Source organism: Oncorhynchus keta, chromosome 20, assembly GCF_023373465.1.
Source record: "Oncorhynchus keta strain PuntledgeMale-10-30-2019 chromosome 20, Oket_V2, whole genome shotgun sequence".
Lineage (NCBI taxonomy): Eukaryota > Metazoa > Chordata > Actinopteri > Salmoniformes > Salmonidae > Oncorhynchus > Oncorhynchus keta.
Window position 1 is genome coordinate 12470470 of NC_068440.1, and position 24888 is coordinate 12495357.

At 42.1% G+C, this 24888-nt stretch overlaps 1 protein-coding gene and 1 long non-coding RNA gene across 4 annotated transcripts in view; both read right to left on the reverse strand.

Moving 5' to 3' along the window:
* The window catches only part of LOC118399057 (uncharacterized), a 147570-nt gene extending 135413 nt beyond the window's left edge, over positions 1-12157 (reverse strand). For both annotated transcript variants that reach the window (XR_004828752.1, XR_004828751.2), the window contains exons 1-2: positions 11957-12157; positions 6238-6300 (exon numbers count right to left, since the gene is read on the reverse strand). This is a non-coding gene — a long non-coding RNA (uncharacterized LOC118399057). The remainder of the gene's footprint in view (positions 1-6237; positions 6301-11956) is intronic.
* A 948-nt stretch (positions 12158-13105) lies between these two features.
* The window catches only part of cndp2 (carnosine dipeptidase 2), a 28786-nt gene continuing 17003 nt past the window's right edge, over positions 13106-24888 (reverse strand). For both annotated transcript variants that reach the window (XM_035795477.2, XM_035795476.2), the window contains 8 exons: positions 19906-19994; positions 17680-17880; positions 17260-17344; positions 16758-16918; positions 16299-16463; positions 15473-15614; positions 15192-15339; positions 13106-14086 (listed from right to left, as the gene is read on the reverse strand). In XM_035795477.2, the coding sequence (XP_035651370.1) occupies positions 14020-14086; positions 15192-15339; positions 15473-15614; positions 16299-16463; positions 16758-16918; positions 17260-17344; positions 17680-17880; positions 19906-19994 (1058 nt within the window). In that variant the 3' untranslated portion in view covers positions 13106-14019. The remainder of the gene's footprint in view (positions 14087-15191; positions 15340-15472; positions 15615-16298; positions 16464-16757; positions 16919-17259; positions 17345-17679; positions 17881-19905; positions 19995-24888) is intronic.

Consider the following 24888-nt stretch of genomic DNA (forward strand, 5'->3'; position numbering starts at 1 on the left):
CTATTTTACTCGCATCATAGGGGGGACGAAGATAAGAGCACCAGGAGCCGTGACTTATTGGGGTGTCAAGCAGTTGAATATCATGGATGCACGCAAGAAAACTCATATGTTGGAGCAGTTACGAGAGCCTGAATTAATACAAGGTCCACTTTACTTCCATTCTCCCAAGACTTACGATGAATACCTCAACTACATCAAATTGTCCAAGTGAAATAAGAGCTCAATGTACTGCTCCAGGGCATAAAGATACAGTTAACCTTTTCCTCTACCTAATTTAAGTGACAGCGTGTTCATTTTAATGATAAACTGGGTGGTTCGAGCCCTGAATGCTGATTGGCTGACAGCCGAGGTATATCTGGCCATATGTCACGGGTATGACAAAACATTTATTTTTACTGCTCTAATTAAGTTGATGACCAGTTGATAATCGCAATAAGGCATCTCGGGGATGTGTGATTTATGGCCAATATACCACGCCCCCTCGTGTCTTATTGCTTAAGTTAAGAATAACAAATCTAATAGCTCAATCGCATTTGCTCCAATTGAATAATAAGAAGCTGAATTAGACACATTAAAAGGACCTATTTGTATTGCAGCCAGGTGGGCTCTTTTGAAAACAGACCTGTCTTAGACAGTGCATGCCACAAAGCTTATCATAATCATGCATGTGATCTTCTGTCAAATGAGTGTATGACAAGGCCTTCAAAATAGTATTTTGTTTTTTATCATATGTTTCTCAAACATTCATACACTTGCTCAAGTGTCTTATCAACTCCTCACAAAAGCCGTTACAAAATGACATGATACAATATCACCCTATCCTAAAATAACACCATATTTTGTGAATGCGGGACACTTTTTCATTATCAATCGTATCTCCTCTCGGTTTTTAAACGATGAGCAAGTGGCATCTGTTTCGGTCCCAATGAGCAGAAATGAAACGATCCCTTCCAAAGCCAAAAGTTAAAGTCTGATTTAAAACAGATTAGTAGTTTTACTAGTGAGAATGTACCCTCGTTTATATGGATACATTTATTATGCAAAAAAGGGTCTGATCTCCTTGTTGGTTAAAACTATTTAATATTCGCCTTCTCTCCTATAAAATAATCTGGAAAATTTTGCAATTTTATGTATTTCCCAAGCAAAGGAAAATTAGCAATTTTTCACAATTTGGTTTATTTGCTTGATATATTTAGGATGACGCAGGCTTTGAATTATTCTGTGTTTGACGAAAACTTTACTTGTTGAACAGTAACCCCCAAATAAATGGCCATCACAATAAGAGGTTTTAATAATGCAGTCAGTTTCATGGTCATCTTTAAGCAGGATTCCAATGATACCTCTAATGCACATGATGATTAAGTGTAATTCCAATACCGACTGTGTTGTTCAAAGTCTGACAGGCAATAATTTGTTCTATTATATTCTGCCATTTAATTGCCTACTACCGACATCCTTTGACGCATCACGAGGCCATGATTTACAATTAAAATGGGCGCCGAGGATCATGGGAGTGACATTATAATCGTCTAACACAGAGATTCCCTCTCATCTGCGACGGGTAGTGCCCAAAGTAAAAATGTTTCATTTTAACTAGATTCCTTTTGAGGATTATAAAATGGTAAAGTAGAAGAGGATCGGCCAAACAAAATAGGTCTAGTTAAGTGGCGACTGCTCTGGGAGAAGAAGCTAGTGAGCTGTAGCCCTTTGCTGTCAGGACTAGGCTTTTCACACAGACACACACACACATTACAGACAATGCAGAACGGATGGTTTAATCTGAACAGGGCAAAGAAGGGATATACCAAATGCAGGCTTGAGTTGAGACATACATCCTTTGGGCTTTTAAGATGTAGGGATATCACAATACATTTGAGATTAAGAGAGAGAAACAAGACTATAAATTCACAGGTTTAGAGTTGACAATAAAGTTTAAGAGTTGTACGATGTCGTCAGGGCTTCCACTACACCCAACATCTCCTATGTTGGAAAGAGAGAGTATAAGAAAAAGCTCAACACAAACTAGCAATTCAATGACTCTACGAGGCTGTTTACGTGTGGTGTGTCCGTATTAAACCAATGTTTCACTGAATCTTAAGACCTGATAAATAATTTAAGGAGTGCAGAGAAATACAGTGAGTGGGGAGGATAATTTGGGCTGTTGAGTGCATGTCCTCTTCCCCACGTGATGCAGGAGAAAAGGAACGCTCTCATTAAAACCTGTTTGGGCTAGGGGGCAGCATTTTCACTTTTGGATGAATAGCGTGCCCAGAGTAAACTACCTCCTACTCAGTCCCAGATGCTAATATATGCATATTTTTAGTATTGGATAGAAAACACTCTGAAGTTTTTAAAACGGTTTGAATGATGTCTGTGATTATAACAGAACTCATATGGCTGGCAAAAACCAGAGAAAAAAATCGAAACAGGAAGTGGGAAATCTGAGGCTTGTAGTTTTTCAACTCAAGATACAGTGGGATATTGGTAATCTTGCACTTCCTAAGGCTTCCACTAGATGTCAATAGTCTTTAGAATGTTGTTTGATGCTTCTACTATGAAGGGGGGCTGAATGAGAAGGGAATGAGTCAGAGGTCTGGCAGAGAGCCACAGGCTCGTGATGCGCGATCATGAGAAAGTTACCTCTCATTCCATTGCTTTTCTACTCGACAATGGAATTCTCCGGTTGGGACATTATTGAACATTTATGATAAAAACATCCTAAAGATTGATTCTATACACCGTTTGATATGTTTCTACGACCAGTAATATAACTTTTCGGAATTTTCGTCCGACATTGCCTGCTAGAATTGCCCGCACCTCGTGAGTTTCAATTTGTTTACTAAACGCGCAAACAAAAGGAGGTGTTTGGACATAAATGATGAACTTTTTCGAACAAATCAAACATTTATTGTGGAACTGGGATTCCTGGGAGTGCATTCTGATGAAGAAAGGTAAGTAAATATTTATACTGCTATTTCTGACTAATGTTGACTCCAACATGGCGGATATCTGTTTGGCTTGATTTGTCATCTGAGCGCCGTACTCAGATTATGCTTTTTCCGTAACGTTTTTAAAAAATCTGACACAGCGGTTGCATTAAGGAGAAGTTTATCTAAAGTTCCATGTATAATAGTTGTATCTAATATCAATGTTTATTATGTGTATTTCTGTGAATTGATGTGGCTCTCTGCAAAATCACCGCGTGTTTTGAAACTACTGAACATAACACGCCAATGTAAAATTCTATTTTTGGATATAAATATTCACTTTATCGAACAAAACATACATGTATTGTGTAACATGAAGTCCTATGTGTGTCATCTGATGAAGATCATCAAAGGTTAGTGGTTCATTTCTTCTATATTTCTGCTTTTTGTGACAACTCTCTTTGGCTGGAAAAATCGCTGTGTTTTTCTGTGACTTGGTGGTGACCTAACATAATCGTTTGTGGAGCTTTCGCTGTAAACCCTTTTTGAAATCAGACACTGTGGCTGGATTAACGAGAATTGTATCTTTAAAATGGTGCTTAATACTTGTATGTTTAAGAAATTTGATTTATGAGATTTCATTTAAGATGAAGGTTGATTGCAGGCTGTTTGCTGTTTGTTTCGCCCTGCAATTTCATTGACTGTTTTTGAGATTTCGAGGTGTTCACTGGAGGCGTTCTTAAACCAGACAGGTTATTTGGCTGTTTTGTCCAGTGTGACGTGTGTGGCTGTGCACCATATTTGTCTGGTGGAAGATATATTGAACCTATTTCTTACATTATTGTTAGAAATCACAGATTTTGCTATGTTGGTGTTAGAAGCAGGATACTAAACAGCACTGGTGTGTTTCCTCCATTAAAGATGAAGCTGACAGAATAGCGCTGGAGGAGATGGCTGCCGTTTTACAGGCTCCTAACTTATTGTGCTAGTGTGTCTTATTTCGAACAGAATGTTTCTGCCTCCGTCTCTTATGACCGAATCGAGCTTCTGGATATCGGGACAGGAATTACTCACCTCGTACTGGACAAAGATTTTTCTTTAATGAGTAGGATGCGAAGGATTTACTTCAGGCACCAGACAAGGCCAAAATCCCAATCCCAAAATCCCAATCAACCGCATGAAGAAAATCCAACATGGATCCGACGGCGAGTGTGTAGTCCGCCTCCACCATCAGTCCTATTAGCCAACATGCAATCATTGGATAATAGACTGGATGAGCTCCGATCAAGACTATCCTACCAACGGGACATTAAAAACTGTAATATCTTATGTTTCACAGAGTCGTGGCTGAACAACGTCACAGGTAACATACAGCTGGCTGGATTTTCCATGCATCAGCAAGACAGAACAGCTTCCTCTGGTAAGACAAGGGTCTGTGTCTATTTGTGCAGCTGGTGCAGAAAATCGAATAAAGGAAGTATCAATGTTTTAAGATTGAATCGTACATTGAATCGCACCTTGAATCGCACCATTATCCCAGAAACCCTAGACCCACTCCAATTTGAATACAGCCCCAACAGTTCCACAGATGACGCAATCTCTATTGCACTCCAACCTGCCCTTTCCCACCTGGACAAAATGAACACCTACGTGAGAATGTTGTTCATTGACTACAGCTCAGCGTTAAACACCATAGTGCATTTAAAGCTCATCTCTAAGCTAAGGACCCTGGGACTAAACACCCCCATCTGCAACTGGATCCTAGACTTCCTGACAGGCCTCCCCCAGATGGTAAGAGTAGGTAACAACACATCTGCTACACTGATCCTCAACATGGGGGCCCCTCAAAGGTGTATGCTCAGTCCCCTCCTGTACTCCCTGTTCACCCATGACTGAATGGCAAAGCAAGATTCCAACACCATTATGTTTGCCAACGATGACACAGCGGTAGGCCTGATCACCTACAACGATGAGACAGCCTATAGGGAGGTCAGAGACCTGACAGTTTTGTGCCAGGATAACAACCTCTCCCTCAATGTGATCAAGACAAAGAAGATTATCGTGGACTACAGGAAAAAGAAGGCAAAGCACACCCCCATTCTCATTGACGGGGCTGTAGTGGAACAGGTTGAGAGCTTCAAGTTCCTTGATGACCACATCACCAGCGAACTATCATGGTCCAAACACACCAACACAGTTGTGAAAAGGGTACGACGATGCCTATTCCCCCTCAGAAGATTTGGCATGGGTTCTCAGATCCTCAAACAGTTATTCAGCTGCACCATCGAGAGCATCCTGACTGGTAGCATCACTGCCTGGTATGGCAACTGCTCGGCCTCTGACTGCCAGGCAATACAGAGGGTAGTGTGTATGGCCCAGTACATCACTGGGGCCAAGCTTCCTGTCATCCAGGACCTCTATGCCAGGAAGTGTAAGAGGAAGGCTCTAAAAATGGTCAAAAACTCCAGCCACCTTAGTCATAGACGGTTCTCTCTACTACCGCACGGCAAGCGGTACTGGAGCACCAAGTCTAGCTCCAAAAGGCTTCTTAACAACTTCTACCCCCAAGCCATAAGACTCTCGAACAGCTAATCAAATGGCAACCCAGACTATTTGCATTGATCCCCCCCGCTCATTTTTACACTGTTGCTACACACTGTTTATGATCAATGCATAGTCCCTTTACCTCTACCTACTGTGCAAGTTCTCCCACTTAAAAAGATGAGAGAGGCCTGTAAATTTTCATCATAGGTACACATCAACTATGACAGACAAAATTAGAAAACAAATCCAGAAAATCACATTGTAGGATTTTTAATGAATTTATTTGCAAATTATGGTGGAAAATAAGTATTGGGGTTGATGGGGCTAGAGAAATGTAGCCACTCTCAAATTCGGAAACAGAGCTATGGATGCAAGGACTGACCATCTATGAGATCCAAATGAAAGTTTTAACCATGTTTTGAGGCTATACCGTGTGTGTTTACAATTATATTGTTTGCAAATCAAAGAAATAAAACAATCTTCTATTTTTGGTTCTGATGGGGTAACATGGTTGAACTAAGCTCATGAGGCATGTATAAGTTATATTCTTCAAGAATCACTGGATTTATATCATGAATTTAAAAGTCCAAAAATGTATGTAGCAATCACAGTTTGCCCCGTAAACGTGTCAAACTACATTGTCCAGTACTAATGAAGAAAAATAAAGTATCACAAAAATCCCACAGAATTGAGTGATGTGGTTGGAAGGGACGTACAATAACCTCTCAGTTTACAACTGAAGGCATTGACAAGGAATATACCTTACTTGTAAGCAGACGTCTTCAGTGCTCTCCTCCTCTTCCTCTCATCCTCCTCCTCCTCTCTCTCTCTGCAAAGGCAGAATGCAAAAGGTCAGGGCGGTGAGCATTAATCAGGTTCCCCACACCACTCCCCTCCATCATTAAAGGCACTAATCACTCTGGTTTGGTTGTAGAGAGGTTTACGCCTAATTATTGTCATTAATAAATCAGCCAGCCGGGGCCTGTCAGTATGAGAGGGAGCGCGTCCGAGCATGCCATCCATCACCAGGGGTGCAGAGAGTCATTATCAGGCCACTGTCAGCTACCTGCTACTGGGTTAGCATGGCTAAGGATGAACCACAGGACTAAGAGTGTCATGGTTGCTAAGTAGCCTAGCTACTTGCTGTTGGGGTAGTATGTTTGAAGATGAACCACAGGCCTGAGGGTGTCATTGCTGCCAACTAACTTAGCCTGACTGGGATAACCCCCAGACTGGGATAACCCCCACTGACCAGCACAGTGTGACATGGGGGACTTAATTCCTGGGACTGTACTTGGCCAGATTGGCTTCAGCTCGTCATTAGACTAGCAAAACCTAATAGGAATAGGCAGAACTGACAATGGTAGCTAAGCCAGACCAGGCAAGCATTAATGGGCTATATAGCAAAGCATGATTGGGCCTGCATAATAACAATTGATTTGAGGTGCTACATGAAAAGTAAAAAGGTTTTAACAACTACTTAGTCAATGCTGGGAGACATGCTGAGGAGAGCTGCCGGCACACAGAGGACTGCTAATACATTCATGTACGCTTCACTCACTACAAGTATGGAATGTGACAAATCAGATCCTGGTGGTCTAACCCGTGTTTGAATGGCAACTGTTGCCAGGAAGGTCTAGAAAAATGGATGTGTGTTTCACAGTTGAGTGGTTGGGTGTGGAATACCGCAGTATCTTCATTTTCAGACACTCACTCACTCACTCACTCACTCACTCACTCACTCACTCACTCACTCACTCACTCTCTCACTCACTCTCTCACACTCTCTCACACACAGTGGGTCTAGCCCCCAGCAGACATCCCATTTTGGGACGCCTGCTTGCATTAAACACGCCAAAGGGAGAGAGGAAAAGAGAGAGTAGAAAGAGAGACATTACAGCTCTCAGCCATCACATCTCATCAAATTAAGGGACTCCAATCCATTTAAATGAGTTCTGTGAAACTGAAATCGACCATTAATGCAGTGTCATGTTAAATTAATACTGTCATCTAAATTGGTGGTATGAATCTTTCATGTTTGAAATGAGACCAAGAATGACTTATTCATCGCCTCGAATCTCCTCTGATGTCATCTCCATTAACTACAAGTCTCTGCATGGCATCTCGCCTACATAGATTGATACTAAGTGTTACGAAGCAGAAAATTGAAGATAGGGTGTGGATGTCTGGTGGTTACACGCTGAAAGCCAAAATAGTAGATTATCTGAAACAAACCCCAAAAAGAAAATACAAATAAATGGGGCCTCCAACTCAAATTGAGACAAGTTGAAAGTTCTGACCACTAGGAATTCGACAACTCTAGCCTTCAATGATATTACCCATGAAATTTAGTGTTACGCAGATATACCTGCTCTCTGTTTAACAACTTGTAATTGTTGTCTGCAAATTAAGCCTACAGAGAGGGGTACACCTCCCCATGCCCTTGAGCAACAGTTTACAGTACAGGTACATTGGGTGGGGTCCTACTAATCACCCCAAACAACCACAAACAGGTTCTCCTAACAGGTACCCACAACAACCCCAAACAACCACAAACAGGTTCTCCTAAAGGTACCCACAACAACCCCAAACAACCCCAAACAGGTTCTCCTAACAGGTATCTACAACAACCCCAAACAGGTTCTCCTAACAGGTACCTACAACAACCCCAAACAGGTTCTCCTAACAGGTACCTACAACAACCCCAAACAGGTTCTCCTAACAGGTACCTACAACAACCCCAAACAGGTTCTCCTAACAGGTATCTACAACAACCCCAAACAGGTTCTCCTAACAGGTATCTACAACAACCCCAAACAAACACAAACAGGGTAAACCCAAACAACCACAAAAAGGTTCTCCTAACAGGTACCTACAACAACCCCACAAACAGGTTCTCCTAACAGGTACGCAAAATTACCCCTAACAACAAGAAGCATCCAGCTGCAGATTATGTGCACTGAGGCCACCTAGTCTGCAAACCTTGGGGTGCATGCGCTTGCATCTCAGATTGTATTTTTGTGTCTCAGTGGTGTGTAGTGCTCTAACACCCTGGACCAGGGCTATAATCTGTCACTAGCTTTGGTCCAGGGCGTAGCTACTAGCTAGCCAGTTCTGGTCTGCACTAATTTAGCTACGCCCTGGACCAGAGCTACTAGCTATGCCCTGGACCAGAGCTAGAATGGACCAGAGCTGCCTAGCTACTACCTATGCCCTGGACCAGAGCGAGTGACAGATTAGTCTAGGGCGTTAGAGCACTGCATGTGCACATACTGTACCAACTGAGACAAAGAAATACAGTCTGAGACGCAAGCAAATGTTTTGAGGTGGCCTCAGCGTGCATAATCTGCAGCTGGATGCTAATCATTGTTTGGGGTTGTTTGGGAACCTGTTTGTGGTTGATTAGGGTACCAGTTTGTAGTTGGTTGGGGTTGTATGGGGAGGTTTGGTGTTCTTTGGGAATAATTTTGAGATGGTTTGTGGATATTTGTGCATGTTTGTGGTTGTTTGGAGTACTTATTTGTGGTTGTTTATGGTATCCATTTGTAGTCATTTGGGGTACCCATTTGTACTTGGTTGGGATTGTATGGGGTTATTTGGGGTTGTGGGGTACCCGTTTTGGGTATCCATTTGTGGTTGTATGGGGTCGTTGGTGGTTGATTGGGGTCGTTTGGAGTTGTTTGTGGTACCCTGTTTGTGTTTGGTTGTTTGGTGTACCCTGTTTGTGTTTGGTTGTTTGGGGTACCCTGTTTGTGTTTGGTTGTTTGGGGTACCCTGTTTGTGTTTGGTTGTTTGGTGTACCCTGTTTGTGTTTGGTTGTTTGGTGTACCCTGTTTGTGTTTGGTTGTTTGGGGTACCCTGTTTGTGTTTGGTTGTTTGGGGTACCCTGTTTGTGTTTGGTTGTTTGGGGTACCCTGTTTGTGTTTGGTTGTTTGGGGTACCCTGTTTGTGTTTGGTTGTTTGGTGTACCCTGTTTGTGTTTGGTTGTTTGGGGTACCCTGTTTGTGTTTGGTTGTTTGGGGTACCCTGTTTGTGTTTGGTTGTTTGGGGTACCCTGTTTGTGTTTGGTTGTTTGGGGTACCCTGTTTGTGTTTGGTTGTTTGGGGTACCCTGTTTGTGTTTGGTTGTTTGGGGTACCCTGTTTGTGTTTGGTTGTTTGGGGTACCCTGTTTGTGTTTGGTTGTTTGGGGTACCCTGTTTGTGTTTGGTTGTTTGGGGTACCCTGTTTGTGTTTGGTTGTTTGGGGTACCCTGTTTGTGTTTGGTTGTTTGGTGTACCCTGTTTGTGTTTGGTTGTTTGGGGTACCCTGTTTGTGTTTGGTTGTTTGGGGTACCCTGTTTGTGTTTGGTTGTTTGGGGTACCCTGTTTGTGTTTGGTTGTTTGGGGTACCTTTTCATAGTTATTTGTGGTTGTTTGTGATAATTAGTAGGACCCGTAACACTGAAAAATGTTTGTTAGCCTAAAACTCTGCATTATGTGGTTTCATGTGGTAAGTAATTGAACAACATTTTGATACATGTACATCTACTATACAGTTAATCCTCCAGTGAGCCAAAAATGCAGGTGAATAATTCTCCACTAAAATGTCATAGCTTTCCTTAACAAAAAAATATTCATTTTGCGAGAGACTGTCAGCGAGCCAATGATCCCTCTCAAAGTAGGCTTAAGAGGTAAGCTTTCCTATATCACCGAGGAAGAATAATGGTGTATGTTGAACACTTAACCTGTCCAAGTGTCTTGAATATCATCTCTAATTGGCACAGACCGATTTTGTTTTAGATCTAACTGAATATATTATTATGGAAAGCGAACACACAGACAAATTAACTACTCAGCTATCTGCATTGATTATCTTTGAATTATTAGCCTCTCTTTTTGGGGATTTGGTTTGCTTTTAGTGAGCTTTAACCCATTTACATCACTTATTGACTATAATTACATGGAATTCTTCACGTAATGGACACATCAATTACACGTTGAACGTCTTGACTAGACATTACTTAGGGAATCCTAAATCCCTGACCATTAGATTGGAAGCCTTAAATGTAGTTCATTTCCTTTCTTTAACCTTCATAACAAAACACTTCTAACATATCAAGTAAGAATGACATTTGTAACAAACCTGCTGTTGATCAAACTGATTACGTCCACTGCCTTTGTTAAAAGGTAACCTGTAACCATTGCTATGAAAAGCGGTTGAGGATGTCACTATGTGGGGTTTATAAACAGTTTTGAGGAGTTCGTACATGAATTGTAAACATTTTCATGGGGATGGAGAGGCTAACTGTAAATATTGTCTACAGAGTAGTTAAATGTGAAAATAAATGTAAGCAACTCACATCACAGGACTATGACTAGAAGAGAAACCTTCACAAACAGCTGGCTGATTTATGGGAAGTAATTTGACACCTTTAGCCATCCTGCATGACTGAATTGATTTATGTTACAAATCCCTTTAAAGGACAAATTAAATAGCATTGATCTAGATAATCTAGACTAGATTGCCTAGACTCTGGCCAACTAGGCCAATTGTTTTGAACACCAATTAGTATAGCAAGTGTATTGATTAAAGTGGCATGTGCTCGTAAGCCTTCAATACTCTGGTACCAGTGGCCTACTCGAAATATTCCTGGAGGTTTTAGTTCAGCTTCTGACTGGTGAACTCAAGAAAAATACATGGTTTTGTGTCGCCCTCTAGTGCCCACAATTCCACAATGTTATCATTCCACGGGGTGAGGAGATGGTTTGTTTTTGCTTGCTTTCCCTGACATCTTCCAAAGGCATATCCAAGGTAGTATCGTAATTAGCCTACATGGGTCAATTGCAACCAGCATTGGCCAGTATACTATCACGAGGTAATCTCTCGTTAAAACATCAATTGCAACCATTATTGATCAATATATTTTCGCCCTCTGGTGGATATCATCGGTGTAAATTCAACCTTTTTTAGCAGACCAAGGGGTTGTTTTAGCAACGCATCCCTTTGAAAGCAGCATATGTGGCATCGATATGAGTCAAACAATTATTCTCGTGGCAAAATTCACTACAACGTTAAATAGGATACTTTTTGTCATAAAGTCTGTCTCGTTTAAACGGAGTTTGGAACATCTGTGCGTCAAACCGGGTAAATGAAGGTTGGGTTGTTTTTTGACGATGTACATTTGCCCACTAACATGGGGTGAACAGCTATCAAAAAAGCATACAGTCAGGTTGACCTGCCCAGCAGCTCCGACTATTTACATAAGACAACACGTTTAACTGCACCAAACACCTTAGTTAGATGTAACATTTTGCAACTAAAACATCCTCGGCCAAAACGTAAAAATTACAGATTTCTTGAGTTATCTTCATTCTGGGGATTTTAAGGAAGCGAAATCGGCTTCTGCGTCTAGTGTTACAGTGGATCTTGCTCACTAGGGCATACACTTGCATAATGTTTGGAGAATTAAAACAAACGGTTGTTATTGAGAAAGTGCAGGCTGTACCTTCGCATTTCAGTTGATGTTCTTCCATTTTGGTGCCTAATGAACACAACCCTGGTGTCAGGTTGGATCTGGAGACGGGCTAGCACTTGACAATACCAACATGAAACAGAATGCCCATTCTGATCTCCCCAACTCCTCTGGCAGTACGATTTCTGCACCTCTGGGCTGTGGAAGATCCCACTAGTGGTGGTTCTAGACCATTTCAACTGGGGGGGCCAAGCTGGGCCAGTTGTACTGTTAGAGGGGCCAGCTACATTAGACGTTGTTGTCATATCGTTTTCTTCACTGCATTGCAGGCAAAATACCATGTTCATTAATCATCATCGTTGCCACTGTCTAATAATGGATGTAAAAAAAATAACTAATTTTTGCTATGTAAAAATAATGTCAAACTCCACATTTAGGGGGGTGGGGCACAACATTGTTGTCACAGGGGCACTGCCCCCCCAAAACCACTAGTGGATCCCACTGTGCAAAAACTGGTTGAATCAATGTTGTTTCCACAACTATGTGATGACATTGAATCAACGTGTGGAAATGATTGGATTTGCAAAAAGTAATCAAGGTACAGGAATTTCATTTTAACATAAATCCAATGACGGTGATTTTTTTTGTTGATTGCACATTAGTTGAAAACTCAACCAAATGTCAATCAAAACAAGACTGCCCAGCAGGATGAGTCTGACCACCTGTCTGCAACAGGACAACCCCACTGGTTACATCATTCCACCTGTCAAAACACACACACACAAATCAACATTTGAAATCAACCAAGGGCACATCCTGTAGCTTGGATAGGAACATCAACCCCATTCAGTCACTTCTGGGTTCTATCATTAACCATCCCTCCACACTGTCCTTAGGCCCGTTGACTCCCCTTCATGAACTGTCAAATGAAAAGCCCAGGGGGAAGGAGGGATCGGTTTGGGATTGAGCCTCAACTCACTGGGCACACATCAATTCAACGCTAATTCCACGTAATTTAATTGAAACGGGTGGGAAGGGTCAGTCACATTACATTTGTATGACTGTGGAAATTAAAGAAGCCTAAAATCACATTTGAAATGTATGGATTCTGTTTTCTTTGGATTGATGGCATGACATGGGAAGTTTTCAGATTATTGGAAGCATAATAAAAAAAAGACAAAAGACTGATGTTATGATTTATTGAATATATTGGCATGTGACAGTTGCCTGTTGTTTCACAGTGAAAAGGGAGAAAATAGATGCATTACACAGGTCAAGTCATGCTCCAGTTTGAAAGAGAACCTTGAATGGCTCAATCAAGATGCCATTTTGTATACTGTACTATTTAATGTAATGCAAAAGTATGGAGATATTTTCATCACTTAGAATACTTCTGAATATATGCCCCCAATATCTGCGGATGTCTATGGCTATGTCCTGTGTGTTCATTTCTCTGGTCTACTCATGTTTTAAGACTGCAATATACATTTCAAGACATACTGCAGTGTTCTGCTTCCTGAGTGAACTTCTTCATAAATGATTACCCATAGTATTTAACAGGAATAAATTAGTTGAAATGGGTGTGCTGGTTTCTTTTCTTTTTTTACATTACAGTTGTAGGTTTCCTAACCAAGCTAACATCTTAAGATAAAAAATGATCAGGTATAAAATCATCTCCAAGTCCTCCAAATGGAGGAAATGAGTGTGTGTCAGTGTGCTGTTGTCTGTTAGCACTTTCATAAATACACCACAACAAAGCTGTGACATCATGGAAGTGTAATGGGGTATATACTGTCCACATTTCCTTGTCGAGTCTGGTTTAGTTCATCTATAACACGCTGATAAAGTAGATGAAGATATACAAGATGGCACTTCTACAATACAATAATCAATACTTCTATATTATTTTCCTCTACTTATCACCTTGTTGGGAGATTACAAATTACTAAAGTAACATCTTCAAGAATCTGCTTTGCTGTACAGCAGCAGCAGTTCATGGAAAACATGAAACTTGCATTGGATAGAAAATTAAAACAGTTGGGTCCACAAGCTCAGGAGGCGGAGGGATACATCTCACTCAGGTCTGGGTAGTTCATTTACTCCAACTGGGAGACCTCGTGGAAGTATGCGCCGAGCATCTTGATGCCCTGGATGTAGTTTGTCCTGAAAGTAAACCATAGACATATATTCATATACATTTACATACAGTGCATTCGGAAAGTATTCAGACCCTTCCCTTTTTCAACATTGTTAAATTACAGCCTTATTTTAAAATTGATTGAATACATTTTTTCCATCAATCTACACAAAATAATGACAATCCGAAAACAGGTTTTGAAATTCATGCAAATGTATTAAAAATAAAAACAGAAATGCCTTATTTACATAAGTATTCAGACCCTTTGCTATGAGACTTGAAATTGAGCTCAGCTGCATCCTGTTTCCATTGATCATATTTGAGATGATTCTACAATTTCATTGGAGTCCACCCGTGGTAAATTCAATTGATTGGACATGATTTGGAAAGGCACACATCTGTCTATATAAGGTCCCACAGTTGACAGTGCATGTCAGAGCAAAAACCAAGCCAAGACAACGCATGACTAGCTTCGGGACAAGTTTCTGAATGTCCTTGTGGCCCAGCAAAAGCCCGGACTTGAACCCGATCAAATATCTCTGGAGAGACCTGAAAATAGCTGTGCAGCGACGCTCCCCATCCAACCTGTCAGAGCTCGAGAGGCTCTGCAGAGAAGAATGGGTGAAACTCAACCAAATACAGGTGTGCCAAGTCTGTAGCGTAATACCCAAGAAGACTTGAGTTTGTGGTCGTTGCCAAAGGTGATTCAACAAAGTACTGAGTGAAGGGTCTGAATACTTGTGATTTCAGTTTTGCAAAAATGTTAACCTGTTTTTGCTTCATCATCATGGGGTATTGTGTGTAGATTGCGGATTTTAAAAAATCAATTTTGGAATAAGACTAACATAAAACGTGGAAAAAGTCAAGGGGTGTGAATACTTTCCGAATGCACTGTAGACGTGTAACATCATTGAATTAAACAACAAGATGTACATTAAGACTCCATCGAGAAGCTAATAATAATGTGGGTGCTTATATTTGTCATATTTCACACATGTGCAAGTGTGTATTCAATGCATGTGTGAAATAGAAATGTGTTTTTTTGCATATCTCAAGTCCCGAGACACGCCATTATCGCAGTCCCATGCATCCAGACAGCGTATAGATAAAAAGACAACCGTGGCAGCCTACCTGTTGAGTTTCTCATTCTGTGAATGTGCTCCGTCGTCAGACGAGCCCATGGGCAGCAGCATGACGTTACGGCCGGTGGCTTCCTGGAAGGTCAGCGTGACGGGGATACTGCCGCCTTCCCGTGTCAGGTCAGGCTCCACACCAAACACTATGTGGAAAAAAGGAGAGAACAAGACATTATTGCTCAAAAATGTTATAAATATTTAAGTTAGACCAGTGTTGTGTGTGCATGTCTGTGTGCGTGTGTCTGAGTGAGAGGGTTTGCCTGTGTATCCACACACCTGTCTTCATGGCCTTTCTACCAGCCATGTAATGGGGATGGTTGAAGTCAGACACCCAGGCCTTTGCCCCATGGCCCATGTACACCTTGAGCTTGTTGGGGCTCTCCAGCTCAGCAAACTTCTTCTCCAGGTGGCCAATAACCTTGATAGGATTATACATACATTTCTAAATATATGTTTCCACATTCATATTAAAGTCTCATTGAGATCAAAAATATTATATGAACAGTAATGAAAAGGACAGTCAGAATGCTATCAGGGCTGTCTGTGTATGGCATATACTGTATTACAGGCTAATAGAGCAGTGGTTCCCAACCAGGGGTACTTAGCCTATGCACAGAGGGTACTTGAGAAGACTCCTGAGACCATTGGCCTTCTGGTAAAATGCACATTATGGGGTACTTCAGGGATACTCCGGACGGAACAAAATTCTGGTGGTGGTACAGTAACCTAAAAAAAGGTTGGGAACCACTAATAGACGGACGTAATGTTTGAGAGTGAATTTAAATGTAAGGAATGGACCAGTGGTGGGGGAATAATGCTTGTCCACTACTATTTCATCCAAAAATCTAGAACATGCAATGTGCTTATTCGATAACACCTTTAATTAAATTATCTAAATACCTGATCCTAGTCCTGTATTTAAAGAACTGAATTCAACTTAATACTGAGCCGACCTTTAACACTCTTCATATGTCAGCCTAACATGTTGAGGTGTTAGGATTTGAGGTAGGGGAATGGATCCCAGACCTGCACTTAAAAGAGTAAGGCCGGAAATTATCTAAAAACCTGAGTTGAGTTCTACCTAAATTCTAGAGGTTTCTACCTGTTTCTCCACCACTTTGGGGTCCATGTCCGGGACCAGGCGGATGGAGAACTTGCCGATGACCTTGCGGGGAATGACTGTCTTAGCACCTCCGTCGGAGAAGGCCCCCTCTATGCCGTGCAGGGAGAGGGAGGGGTACCTCCAGCGGTGCATCAGGATAGCCTCCTGCAGACGAGAGTCAGAGGAGAGAGAAAAGGACAATATGAACCAGAGAACATTGGGAATGAATCACTTAAATTGACTGAGAATCAACCAATATTTCTTTTAAAACTAGTTGGTAATTTTAGACATTGGCCCTGTTTGAACACTTCAGAAATGCATACGTAAGCAGTGAGATCAAGGTTACCACCCTATTACTTTATCCAATGCAACCAATTAAGATCAGTGATTGATTAAAGGGAGGTAGGAAAGAACGAAGGACTCTTCATTTTTGAAGTATTTGAACATAACCATCCATACCTTGGTGTCGTGTAGGAGCTTCCCAGCTCCAACGTCCTTGGCATACTCCACCATGTCAAAGTCGATCTTCTGGTACAGTTTCTTTTCCTCGTCTGTGACCTTGGCCACATCTTCATACATCCCCGGGACCAGGATCTTCCCCTTCTTGTCCACCAGGGAGCCTGAAGGAGGAGACACCAGGGTCAGGTTCACGATTGCACGCAACAGAATACATTTCACAACGAAAAACTAAAATGAGTCGCGCCGAGTTTCAGTCCTTTTGTTTGGTGCATTATGAACACGATCCCACAGAGATATCATATGCCCTGTCCAGAAACAACCCCCCAAGCTCCTACAAAACTCCCTAAGCACTTGTATAGATTTCATTCTAGGATTTTGTTTGATTCTATTGAAGGGCTACAATGCTGTTGCATATACCCATCCAATTATTTCCTACCTGTATTCCTAATATATCTCTATGATAATACTATTCCAGCACATCAGCACACCTGATTCAACTTACCCATCAGTGCGATGAGGTCGGTCATGGCTTCATGGACAGAGCCCCCAAACACCCCTGAATGGAGGTCCATGTCACAGCACTCCATCTGACAAAACAAGAAGGTTTAAAGCAGGGCTATGATCCATGCACAGTTTGTGGTAAATGCACCCTCTAGATTTGTCTGACTCTGGGTTTCCCAAACTCCATCCTCAGGACCCCAAGTGGAGCATGTTTGGTTTTTGCCCTAGCACTACTCTGCAGATTCAAATAATCAACTAATCATCAAGCTTCGATAATTTGAATCAGCTGTGTAGTTAGGGCAAAAAACAAAACGTGCATAGAGTTTGTGAAACGCTGGTCTAACTCTATGGCTTCACCACAATGACAATCACAGTTTTTTTTAGTGGGAAGAGAGCCCTCTAGCTAACTCTATGGTCTCACCTCAATGAAGAAGTAGCAGATCCCCCTCAGTCCATAGGTGATGCAGGGCTTGGTTTTGCCCAGCCAATAGTTGTCTGAGATGCACACATAATCCACGTCCTTCAGGAAGGTGTCTTTGCGGGCGAACACCAGATCGTCCAGGCCCTCTGAACCGGATTCCTCCATGCCCTCGAAGCAGAACTTGATATTGATGGGAAGCTCCTGTTTCCATGAGAGGTATAAATGAGAATCTCAGCAGTCAAAATATGGCACATGAAATCTTAATGACGCTATTTTCTGGCTGTAAATGTTGTTGAGAAGACGTCACATAACCAGATTACAACCAACTGGTCTCTGCTGAAGTGCTTTGAAAGGCTGGTCATGGCTCACATCAAAAGCATCCTCCCGGATACCCTAGACCCACTCCAATTTGCATACCGCCCAAACAGATCCACAGATGACGCAATCTCAATCACACTCCACACTGCCCTTTCCCACCTGGACAAAAGGAACATGTATGCGAGAATGCTGTTTCAATGACTACAGATCAGCGTAGTGCTCACAAAGCTCATCTCTAAGCTAAGGACCGTGGGACTAAATGGGCCACCCCCCAGGTGGTAGGGGTAGGCAACAACACGTCTGCCACACTGATCCTCAAAACTGGGGCCGCTCAGGGGTGTGTATAGTCCCCTCCTGTACTCCCTGTTCATCCACGACTGCATGGCCAAACACGACACCAACGCCATCATTAAGTTTGCTGACGACACAACAGCCTGATCACTAACAACGATGAGACAGCCTATAGGGAGGTCAGAGAACTGGCAGTGTGGTGCCAGGACAACAACCTCTCCCCTCAATGTGAGCAAGACAAAGGAGCGGATCGTGGACTTCAGGAAAAGGTGGGCTGAACATCAATGGGGCTGTAGTGGAGCGGGTTGAGTTTAAAGGACCACAAACTATCATGTTCCAAACACACCAGTCGTGAAGAGGGCATGACAAAGCCTATTACCCCTCAGGAGGCTGAAAAGATTTGGCATGGGTCCCCAGATCCTCAAAAAGTTCTACAGCTGCACCATTGAGAGCATCCTGGTCAGTTGCATCATTGCCTGGTATGGAAACTGCTTGGCATCTAACCGTAAGGCGCAACAGAGGGGAGTACGTACGGCCCAGTACATCACTGGGGCCAAGCTTCCTGCCATCAGGACCTATATAATAGGCGGTGTCAGAGGAAAACCCATAAAATTGTCAGAGACTCACCCAAGTCATAGACTATTCTCTCTGCTACCTCACAGCAAGCAGTATTGGAGCATCAAGTCTAGGACCAAAAGGCTCCTTAACAACTTCTACCCCCAAGCCATAATACTGCTGAACAATTAATTAAATGGCCACTAGACTATTACATTGACCCCCCCCATTAGTTTGTACAGTGCTGCTTCTCGCTGTTTATTATCTACGCATTGTCATGTCACTCCTACCTACATGTATTTTTTACCTTTGTTTATTTGGTAAATATTTTCTCAACTCTTCTTGAACTGCACTGTTGGTTAAGGGCTTGTAAGTAAGCATTTCACAGTAAGGTCTACACTAGTTGCATTCGGTACATGTGACAAAGTTTGATTTGATACATACAGGTAGATCTATTCACCACATACTATTCAAGACAGTAAATTAATGTACCTGGCAGGCTGACAAAAGACTACTTCAACTTCTAAAGCACCGTCAGTCCTGTGTTTAACTTTGTCAAATGGAGTGCAATCATTAAATTAAATTACATATATATAGCTCCAGCTTTCAAGCATCAGTGTCACAAAGTGCTTCCAATAACCCAGCCCACACCCCCAAAAAAACTATCTAGAGGAGGAATAAAGAGGGGATGCCCATCCTCCTCTGGCTGTACCTCCATGATTACCATGTCAGTGAGCTAGTATAAGACATAGGTCAGCTAAATCATTAAACGCTGATGATAGGAGATAAAGATTACTTGAGGACCTTTGGACGGCCATGCTGTTGACAACACTGATGTGATCGACTGTAATCAAGATGAAAAGTCTTAAAGCGAAGAGGCTTTTTACCCTGTAGCTGACATCTCAACACCAAGTCCTTTAAACCTTGCCTGTTATTAGTTGCCTAACCAAGAAAAGGGCACCTGTACTAAAACTGTTGTGAAAACACAATACCACGGGGTTCTCTCTGTCCTGGGCCAGCTTCAGTGAGTGCTACTTATCAAGTCGTGGTGTTGTGTCTTACCTGTTGGATCTTCTGGTAGCCCTCGATACAGTTGAACCAGGCCAACACTGGACCTTTGTCGTCTGTTGAGCCTCGGCCATAGAGCTTCCCTGCAGGGGATTAAGTTGCTGATTATGTTTTTATGATGAGGATCATGATGATGATGGACTACATAATCTGCAAGCCATAGGTGTCTTAGTAAAAATACAAATAAATCTAAAGCGTGAATGACTAAAACCATAAGAAAATTTAGAAATTATAATGATCTACTATATCATCTTGGAAAACTCTTGTAGCCTTTAGTCATTCAAACGAGATATCATTATAGACTAGGGCGGTATAAAGATTTTTTTCATTGTCATACCATCCTACTCTCATCCTGGGATTTATCGTATTACCGGTTTAACATACAAGGGGCGCTAAAAACGCAAGAAAAGCCCATTGGCCTCTATTCTCAGAATGCTACCAAATTAGCACAAATGTAGGAGAGGTTATTCAAATGGTTATTCCATCAAACTTCCAATTATTAGAATAGTACACAAATGCAGAACATCCAGGTTTAGGGTCAGTGTCCCTAGCCCGCGAACAGGAATGTTCCAAGTTTAGACAGAAGGGGGAATCAGATCGCTATGATCGCCAGGAACTTTAGTTTTGGTTAATATTTTCATTTGTTGCGCTACAAGTACTGCCTGATGATGTTAAGGAGGCAGCTACAGTAGTTGGATGATATTAACATATTCAGTTTTTATTTCATTAAATGTATTTTAATTAATCTGGGTGCTTACGTCACCTATCAACACCCTGGTACTACCGATAGCTCCCGTTCTCCTTACTCCTGTGTAGAAGTCCATAATGTTAAATAAATAAAGCATCCCAAGGTTAACGCTATAGGTATTGTTATAAGGGAGTGTGAAACTATCAAAACATGTAACTGAGTTTTATCGTTGTTATTTATATAGTTTTACAGAGTGATAAAAACTATTGCTGTTGCTAGCTAGCATGTCTTTCTGTGATGCCGATGGTTAGCTGAGCTGCCAACGTATGCTAGTGTTGCATTATGGGAGATAGAGCTAAAACTACAAGGTCTGAATGGGATGAATGAGATTTTCAGTTGTAGCTTGTTTGCATTACAGTGTTTTTGTACATGAGTTGTATTGTAATACTGTCAACACTGAAAGCACCAGGCAATGTATTAGAGATGTGAGACAGGATATGCGTTTTACTTTTCTTCATGCTCCTCTAGAGAACAACTTGTCAGATGGTGCATTGAAGACTGATGTATTCCTGCCCTTTCGTAATACCATTGCAGATCTACATAGAAGGCCAGAAAGACAGCCTTGGTGTCGGTCTTCATTTTTTGGTTCTTCTGTGGTACATAAAGACCGCTTTTCAAACTAATAGCAAAATCACAGACACTGTTGTCTAAATGTTAACAAGCGAAAAACAAACATAACTAATTGCAAAGACCGGCAAAACCAGCTATAAGTTACACAAGCATGGCTAGTAGCTACCGAATTGGAGAGAGTGGACTTTTACAAGCAAAAGTGAACGAGAGACATTGTAAAAATTAACAAAGTTGTGATGCATCCTTTTCTGAAGGAACAGGGGGGGAATAGTAGGAAGCACAGGCCAAAAATGGCAACTGTACAGATAACTCATCCAGAGCTCTTTGACTTCTGAAGAAAGCCATAAGATATGATGGCAAACATTTAGTAGTGAAATAGTTCTCTCACGTCACCCCGCTCCTCCGCTCTCTCCACTCGCTTCCAGTTGAAGCTCGCATCCGCTACAAGACCATGGTGCTTGCCTACGGAGCTGTGAGGGGAACGGCACCTCAGTACCTCCAGGCTCTGATCAGGCCCTACAACCAAACAATGGCACTGCGTTCATCCACCTCTGGCCTGCTCGCCTCCCTACCACTGAGGAAGTACAGTTCCCGCTCAGCCCAGTCAAAACTGTTCGCTGCTCTGGCTCCCCAATGGTGGAACACACTCCCTCACGACGCCAGGACAGCGGAGTCAATCACCACCTTCCGGAGACACCTGAAACCCCACCTCTTTAAGGAATACCTAGGATAGGATAAAGTAATCCTTCTCACCCCCCTTAAAAGATTTAGATGCACTATTGTAAAGTGGCTGTTCCACTGGATGTCATAAGGTGAATGCACCAATTTGTAAGTCGCTCTGGATAAGAGCGTCTGCTAAATGACTTAAATGTAAATGTAAATGTAAATTATTATTTTGTGCACTGAGCGTAATGATTTAATTGAAAGGAAATTTTTTAGAAAACTTTTTTTAATGTCGAGGGTCAGGTTGAAAATGGTGTCAGGGAACAGGTGAAACGATGGACCAGAAATAATTCCTCTAAAAATAGTTGGGTTTTCTCTGTTTTTAGCCAATAGGAGGCGATTTAGATTTAGATGCACTATTGTAAAGTGACTGTTCTACTGCATGTCATAAGGTGAATGCACCAATTTGTAAGTCGCTCTGGATAAGAGCGTCTGCTAAATGACTTAAATGTAAATGTAATGTAAATGTAAATGCATACAAGTGTAACGTCATCACTTCATGTGCGCTGCACAACAGAGACTCACTGACCGATATACAACACGATGGACTCACCAGCTCTTGCCTTCTCCTTCTGAAAATAGCACAAACACATGACTGGCTCAACTGTTCTGTGGAACTAAGGTAAGCGTCATAATGTAAGAGGTGAAGTGAACACTATCGGTTTTATCTCCTAATATATTGCACAAGTTGACTGCAGGTATTAAGTAGCTACAAATATTAAAATGTATGAAAACATTTAAATAATGGCTTTTTTTCTCCAATGGCTTTTTCCAAATGACCCGGTATACACGGAAACACCCAAGCCTATTATAGACCAATAAAAGACATTGAAAAAAATGCTACTTAAAAAGGAAAAAAATAAATCAGTGCTAGCTTCCCTGTGAAACATATCAAGAGTCAAAAGAAGGAAATTAGGTAATCAAAGGGTGGGGTGGTGAAGAGAATATAGCAACAGTCAGGTGACTGTCACAAGATAAAAAGTAACGACCTGTCAGCATGAAAGGAAAATGCTGCTGACACATCTCTGCATGACACACTGAAACCAGACTAGACTAAATATACAGTGCCATCAGAAAGAATTCATACCCCTTGACTTATTCCAAATTTTGTTACAGCCTGAATTCAAAATTTATTAAATTGTTGTTTTTTTCACACCCATAATACCCCATCAATGAAAACACATTTATAGAAATGTTTGCACATTTATTGAAAATGTGATCTCATTTACATAGGTATTTACACCCCAAGTCAATAATTTATAGAAGCACCTTTGGCAGTGATTACAGCTTTGAGTTGTCGTGGGTATGTCTATCAGCTTTGCACATCTGGATTTGGTGATTATCTTCCATTCTTCGTTACATATTTTTTCAAGCTCTTAAATTAAATGAGCGGCAGTGAACAGCAATCTTCTTTCTACAAGTCTTTCTTCAGCTTTTCAATGGGATTCAAGTCTGGACTTTGGCTGGGCCACTCAAGGACTTTCACATTCTTGTTCTAACCCCATTCCAGAATTGCTTTGGCTGTATGCTTGTGGTCACGTTCCTGTTGGAACTTTCTCCCCCAAAGGTCGTTTGCACTCTGAAGCAGGTTCTCATCAAGGCTTTGCATGTATTTTGCTCCATTCAGCGTTCCCTCCATTTATACCATTCTCCCAGTCCCTCCCTCCCATTATTGATTATAATCACAGCCGTATATATCCCCCCAAGCAGACAAGATGGCTCTGAACGAACTTTATTTAACTCTTTGCAAACTGGAAACCATTTATCCGGAGGCTGCATTCATTGTAGCTGGGGATTTTAACAAAGCCAATCTGAAAACAAGACTCCCTAAATTTTATCAGCATATCGATTGCGCAACCAGGGGTGGTAAAACCTTGGATCATTGTTACTCTAACTTCCGCGACGCATATAAGGCCCTGCCCCGCCCCTTTCGGAAAAGCTGACCACGACTCCATTTTGCTGATCCCTGCCTACAGGCAGAAATTAAAACAAGAGGCTCCCACGCTGAGGTCTGTCCAACGCTGGTCAGACCAAGCTGACTCTACACTCCAAGACTGGTACGCTGATTCGGTGTGCGAGTTCACAACGATAAAAACATTCCCTAACCAGAAACCGTGGATTGATGGCAGCATTCGCGTGAAACTGAAAGCGCGAACCACTGCTTTTAATCAGGGCAAGGTGTCTGGCAACATGACTGAATCTATTCCCTCCGCAGCTATTAAACAAGCTAAGCGTCAGTACAGAGACAAAGTGGAATCTCAATTCAACGGCTCAGACACAAGAGGCATGTGGCAGGGTCTACAGTCAATCACGGACTACAAGATGAAATCCAGCCCAGTCACGGACCAGGATGTCTTGCTCCCAGGCAGACTAAATAACTTTTTGCCCGCTTTGAGGACAATACAGTGCCACTGACACGGCCTGCAACGGAAACATGCGGTCTCTCCTTCACTGCAGCCGAGGTGAGTAAGACATTTAAACGTGTTAACCCTCGCAAGGCTGCAGGCCCAGACGGCATCCCCAGCCGCGCCCTCAGAGCATGCGCAGACCAGCTGGCCGGTGTGTTTACGGACATATTCAATCAATCCCTATACCAGTCTGCTGTTCCCACATGCTTCAAGAGGGCCACCATTGTTCCTGTTCCCAAGAAAGCTAAGGTAACTGAGCTAAACGACTACCGCCCCTAGCACTCACTTCCGTCATCATGAAGTGCTTTGAGAGACTAGTCAAGGACCATATCACCTCCACCCTACCTGACACCCTAGACCCACTCCACTTTTGCCCAAATAGGTCCACAGACGATGCAATCTCAACCACACTGCACACTGCCCTAACCCACCTGGACAAGAGGAATACCTATGTGAGAATGCTGTTCATCGACTACAGCTCGGCATTCAACACCATAGTACCCTCCAACTCGTCATCAAGCTCGAGAC